Here is a 5947-nt window from a genome sequence, read left to right on the forward strand (position 1 = left end):
CCACTCCGGTAATTAAAGGTGGAATTAATTTAATTAATTGAGTGGATTAATGAGTGAATAAATTAATTGAAGGTCAATTAGAGAAATTGTAAATAAGGGAATTAAATGGAGTAATTAAATTTTTAAAAATTAAAGTAAATTTAGAAGTTGAATAAATAAAGTTGATTAATTAAGGAAGTTAAATTAAATAAAGTTAATTAAATAAGTTAAGTAAATTAAATTAAATAAATTTAATTAAATAAGCAAATTAAATAAATAGAATAAATAAATTAAATAGATAAAATAAAGTAAATTATATAAATTAAATAAATTTTAAAAATTAATTTAATTAATTAAATTAGCCCCCCCAACTAATTAATTACCACGATAATTAACAACGGTGAATTAATTAAATAAAAGGAATCAAAATAAAGGAATCAAAATAAAAGAAATAAAAATAAAATAAAATCAAAATGAATGGAATAAAAATAAATCAAAATCAAAATAAAATAAAATAAAAATAAAAATAAAACAAAATATAAATAAATAAAAAATAAAATTAAATAAAAATTAAAATTAAAAATAAAAATAAAAATAAAATAATAAAATAATAAAATAAAATAATAAAATAAAAATATATTAAAAATAAAATAAGAATAAGAATAAAAATAAATAAAAAATAAAAAACCAACATAAAAATAAAAGAAAGTAAAATAAAAATGAAGTTTAAATTAAAAAATAAAATCAAAATCAAAATCAAATATAAAAATAAAAATAAATTAAAATAAAAATAAAATAATAAAATAGAATAAAAATAAAATTAAATTTAAAAAATAAAATAAAAATAAAATCAAAATGAAATGAAAAAATAAAAATAAGAATTAAAAAAAAAATCAAAATAAAATCAAAATAAAATCAAAATAAAAGAAAATAAAAATAAAATAAAAAATAAAAATAAAACAAAAAAATAAAAATAAAATAAAATAAAAATAAAAAAATATAATAAGAATAGAAATAAAATAAGAACAAAATAAAAATAAAGAAATTAAATAAATCCCTACCCCCAGAATTAATTCCCGCCGTTAATTAATTAATTACCCCCCCCCCCGTTAATTACCAGCCTTGGCCTCGGGCATGGCGGCGATTCAGGGGGGGGGGTCCCAAATGTCCCCTCCCCCCCCGGACCCCCCTTTTAAACCCCATTTGGTCACGCCCACTCCAAGCCACGCCCCCTCTAAGCCACGCCCCCTCCACGCCACGCCCCCTCCAAGCCGCTCCCACTCACAGGGAGGGAGGGGGGAATCCCCGTCCTCCCCCACCCCCCTCCTCCAATGGAACATTCCAGGTCCTCGATTCTCCCCCTCCCCCACATTTTTGGGGGGTTCCAAACCCCCTCCCCTCCCCCCTCCCCCAATTTCGGGGGGTCTCAGCCCCACCCCCAATTTTTGGGGGGGTCCAACCCCAATTTTTGGAGATTTCACCCCAAATTTTAGAGATTTTCACCCCAAATTTTGGACATTTTCACCCCAAATTTTGGAGGTTTTCACCCCAAATTTTGGAGATTTTCAGCCCAAATTTTGGAGATTTCACCCCAATTTTTGGGGGGGTCCAACCCAAATTTTTGGAGATTTTCACCCCAAATTTTGGAGATTTTCACCCAAATTTTGGAGATTTTCACCCCAAATTTTGGACATTTTCACCCCAAATTTTGGAGGTTTTCACCCCAAATTTTGGAGGTTTTCACCCCAAATTTTTGGAGATTTCACCCCAATTTTTGGGGGGGTCCAACCCAAATTTTTGGGGTCTCTCCTCAATTTTTGGAGGTTCCAACCCCAATTTTTGGAGATTTTCACCCCAAATTTTGGACATTTTCACCCCAAATTTTGGACATTTTCAGCCCAAATTTTGGAGGTTTTCACCCCAAATTTTGGAGATTTTCAGCCCAAATTTTGGAGGTTTCACCCCAATTTTTAGGGGGGTCCAACCCAAATTTTTGGACATTTTCAACCCAAATTTTGGAGGTTTTCACCCCAAATTTTGGAGATTTTCACCCCAAATTTTGGAGCTTTTCACCCCAAATTTTGGACATTTTCACCCCAAATTTTGGAGGTTTTCACCCAAAATTTTGGACATTTTCACCCCAAATTTTGGAGATTTTCACCCCAAATTTTTGGAGATTTCACCCCAATTTTTGGAGATTTCACCCCAATTTTTGGAGATTTTCACCCCAATTTTTGGGGGGGGTCCAACCCCAATTTTTGGGGTCTCTCCTCAATTTTTGGAGGTTCCAACCTCAAATTTTGGACATTTTCACCCCAAATTTTGGAGGTTTCACCCCAATTTTTGGGGGGGGTCCAACCCAAATTTTTGGACATTTTCAACCCAAATTTTTTGGGGTTTCAACCCCAAATTTTTGGGTTTTTTTCACCCCAATTTTAGGGATTTTCACCCCCAATTTTAGGACATTTTCAACATGAATTTTTGGGGGGGTACAACCCCAATTTTTGGGGTCTCTCCTCAAATTTTTGGTGGTTCCAACCTCAAATTTTGGAGATTTTCACCTCAAATTTTGGACATTTTCACCCCAAATTTTGGACATTTTCACCCCAAATTTTGGAGATTTTCACCCCAAATTTTGGACATTTTCAACCCCAAATTTTGGACATTTTCACCCCAAATTTTGGAGGTTTTCACCCCAAATTTTGGAGATTTTCACCCAAATTTTGGAGATTTTCACCCCAAATTTTGGAGCTTTTCACCCCAAATTTTGGAGGTTTTCACCCCAAATTTTTGGAGATTTCACCCCAATTTTTGGGGGGGTCCAACCCAAATTTTTGGGGTCTCTCCTCAATTTTTGGAGGTTCCAACCTCGAATTTTGGACATTTTCACCCCAAATTTTGGAGGTTTTCACCCCAATTTTTAGGGGGGTCCAACTCAAATTTTTGGACATTTTCAACCCAAATTTTTTGGGGTTTCAACCCCAAATTTTTGGGTTTTCTTCACCCCAATTTTAGGGATTTTCACCCCCAATTTTAGGACATTTTCACCCCCAAATTTTGGACATTTTCAGCCCAAATTTTGGAGATTTTCACCCCAAATTTTGGACATTTTCACCCCAAATTTTGGAGGTTTTCACCCCAAATTTTGGACATTTTCAACCCAATTTTTGGGGGGGTCCAACCCAAATTTTTGGGGTCTCTCCTCAATTTTTGGAGGTTCCAACCTCGAATTTTGGACATTTTCACCCCAAATTTTGGAGATTTTCACCCCAAATTTTGGGGGGGTCCAACCTAAATTTTTGGACATTTTCAACCTAAATTTTTTGGGGTTTCAACCCCAAATTTTTGGGGGTTTTTCACCTCAATTTTAGGGATTTTCACCCCCAATTTTAGGACATTTTCACCCCCAAATTTTGGACATTTTCAGCCCAAATTTTGGAGATTTTCACCCCAAATTTTGGAGGTTTCACCCCAATTTTTGGGGGGGTCCAACCCAAATTTTTGGAGATTTTCACCCCAAATTTTGGACATTTTCACCCCAAATTTTGGAGGTTTTCACCCAAAATTTTGGAGATTTTCACCCCAAATTTTGGAGATTTCACCCCAAATTTTGGACATTTTCACCCCAAATTTTGGACATTTTCACCCCAAATTTTTGGAGATTTCACCCCAAATTTTGGGGGGGTCCAACCCAAATTTTTGGGGTCTCTCCTCAATTTTTGGAGGTTCCAACCCCAATTTTTGGAGATTTCACCCCAAATTTTTGGACATTTTCAACCCAAATTTTGGACATTTTCACCCCAAATTTTGGAGATTTCACCCCAATTTTTGGGGGGGGTCCAACCCAAATTTTTGGACATTTTCAACCCAAATTTTTGGGGGTTTCAACCCGAATTTTGGAGTTTCCCACCTCAATTTTTTTGGAGATTTTTTCACCCAATTTTTGGAGTTTTTAATCCAAATTTTTTGAGATTTTTCACCCCAATTTTTGGAGATCTTCACCTCAATTTTTGGAGATTTTTCACCAAATTTTTGGAGTTTTTAATCCGAATTTTTACCATTTTCCACCCCAATTTTTGCGGCTTTTCACCCCAATTTTTGGAATTTTTCATCCAGGATTTTGAGGGTTCCCACCCCAATTTTTGGAGTTTTCACCCCAAATTTTTGGCATTTTCACCCCAATTTTTGCCGTTTCCCACCTCAATTTTTGGAATTTTTCACCCTAAATTTTGAGGGTTCCCACCCCAATTTTTGGAGATTTTTCACCCAAATTTTGGAATTTCCCACCGCAATTTTTAGAGTTTTTAATCCAATTTTTGGAGATTTTTTTCCCAATTTTTGGAGTTTTTAAACTCAATTTTTGGGGTTTTTAATTCCAATTTTTGCCGTTTCCCACCGAAACTTTTGCCGTTTCCCACCCCAATTTTTGGGGTTTTTAATCCCAATTTTTGCCGTTTCCCACCCAAATTTTTGCCGTTTCCCACCCCAATTTTTGGGGTTTTTAAACTCAATTTTTGGGGTTTTTAATCCCAATTTTTACCGTTTCCCACCCCAATTTTTGCAGCTTTTCACCCCAATTTTTGGAGACTTTTCACCCAATTTTTGGAGATTTTTCACCCAATTTTTGGAGATTTTTCACCCAATTTTTGGTATTTTTAAACTCAATTTTTGGGGTTTTTAATCCCAATTTTTACCGTTTCCCACCCCAATTTTTGGTGTTTTTAAACTCAATTTTTGGGGTTTTTTCACCCAATTTTTGGACTTTTTAATCCCAATTTTTGCCGTTTCCCACCCCAATTTTTGGAGATTTTTCACCCAATTTTTGGTGTTTTTAAACTCAATTTTTGGACTTTTTAATCCAAATTTTTGCCGTTTCCCACCCAAATTTTTGGGGTTTCCCACCCCAATTTTTGGTGTTTTTAAACTCAATTTTTGAGGTTTTTAATCCCAATTTTTACCGTTTCCCACCCAAATTTTTGGGGTTTCCCACCCCAATTTTTGGTGTTTTTAAACTCAATTTTTGGGGTTTTTAATCCCAATTTTTACCGTTTCCCATCCCAATTTTTGGTGTTTTTAAACTCAATTTTTGGGGTTTTTAATCCCAATTTTTGCCGTTTCCCACCCCAATTTTGGGGGTTTTTAATCCCAATTTTTGGAGATTTTTCACCCAATTTTTGGAGATTTTTCACCCAATTTTTGGTATTTTTAAACTCAATTTTTGGGGTTTTTAATCCCAATTTTTACCGTTTCCCACCCCAATTTTTGCAGATTTTTCACCCAATTTTTGGGGTTTTTAATCCCAATTTTTGGAGACTTTTCACCCAATTTTTGGTGTTTTTAAACTCAATTTTTGGACTTTTTAATCCAAATTTTACGGTTTCCCACCCAAATTTTTGCCGTTTCCCACCCCAATTTTTGGTGTTTTTAAACTCAATTTTTGGGGTTTTTAATCCCAATTTTTACCGTTTCCCACCCCAATTTTTGGAGTTTTTTCACCCAATTTTTCGTGTTTTTAAACTCAATTTTTGAGGTTTTTAATCCCAATTTTTATCGTTTCCCACCCAAATTTTTGGGGTTTCCCACCCCAATTTTTGCAGATTTTTCACCCAATTTTTGGACTTTTTAATCCAAATTTTTGCCGTTTCCCACCCAAATTTTTGGGGTTTCCTACCCGAATTTTTGGTGTTTTTAAACTCAATTTTTGGGGTTTTTAATCCCAATTTTTACTGTTTCCCACCCCAATTTTTGGGGTTTTTAATCCAAATTTTTACCGTTTCCCACCCCAATTTTTGGGGTTTTTAATCCCAATTTTTACCGTTTCCCACCCCAATTTTTGCAGATTTTTCACCCAATTTTCACACCTTTCCCCCCCAATTTTTTCCAGGCGTCCCCTCCCAATTTTTCCACTTTTCCCCCCCAACTCTCGTGCCCCCCCCAGCCCCGATTCCCCCGAAATCAGGACAGCGGC

At 34.9% G+C, this 5947-nt stretch overlaps 1 protein-coding gene across 4 annotated transcripts in view; it reads right to left on the bottom strand.

The window, feature by feature from the left end:
- MYBPC2 (myosin binding protein C2) overlaps window positions 1-1145 on the bottom strand; it is a 90110-nt gene extending 88965 nt beyond the window's left edge. For all 4 annotated transcript variants that reach the window (XM_086871606.1, XM_086871607.1, XM_086871605.1 and 1 more), the window contains exon 1: window positions 1097-1145. In XM_086871606.1, the coding sequence (XP_086727732.1) occupies window positions 1097-1115 (19 nt within the window). In that variant the 5' untranslated portion in view covers window positions 1116-1145. The remainder of the gene's footprint in view (window positions 1-1096) is intronic.
- Window positions 1146-5947: the final 4802 nt, after the last annotated feature.

The sequence above is a fragment of the Cyanistes caeruleus genome, chromosome 36 (genome assembly GCF_971803275.1).
Source record: "Cyanistes caeruleus chromosome 36, bCyaCae1.hap1.1, whole genome shotgun sequence".
NCBI lineage: Eukaryota > Metazoa > Chordata > Aves > Passeriformes > Paridae > Cyanistes > Cyanistes caeruleus.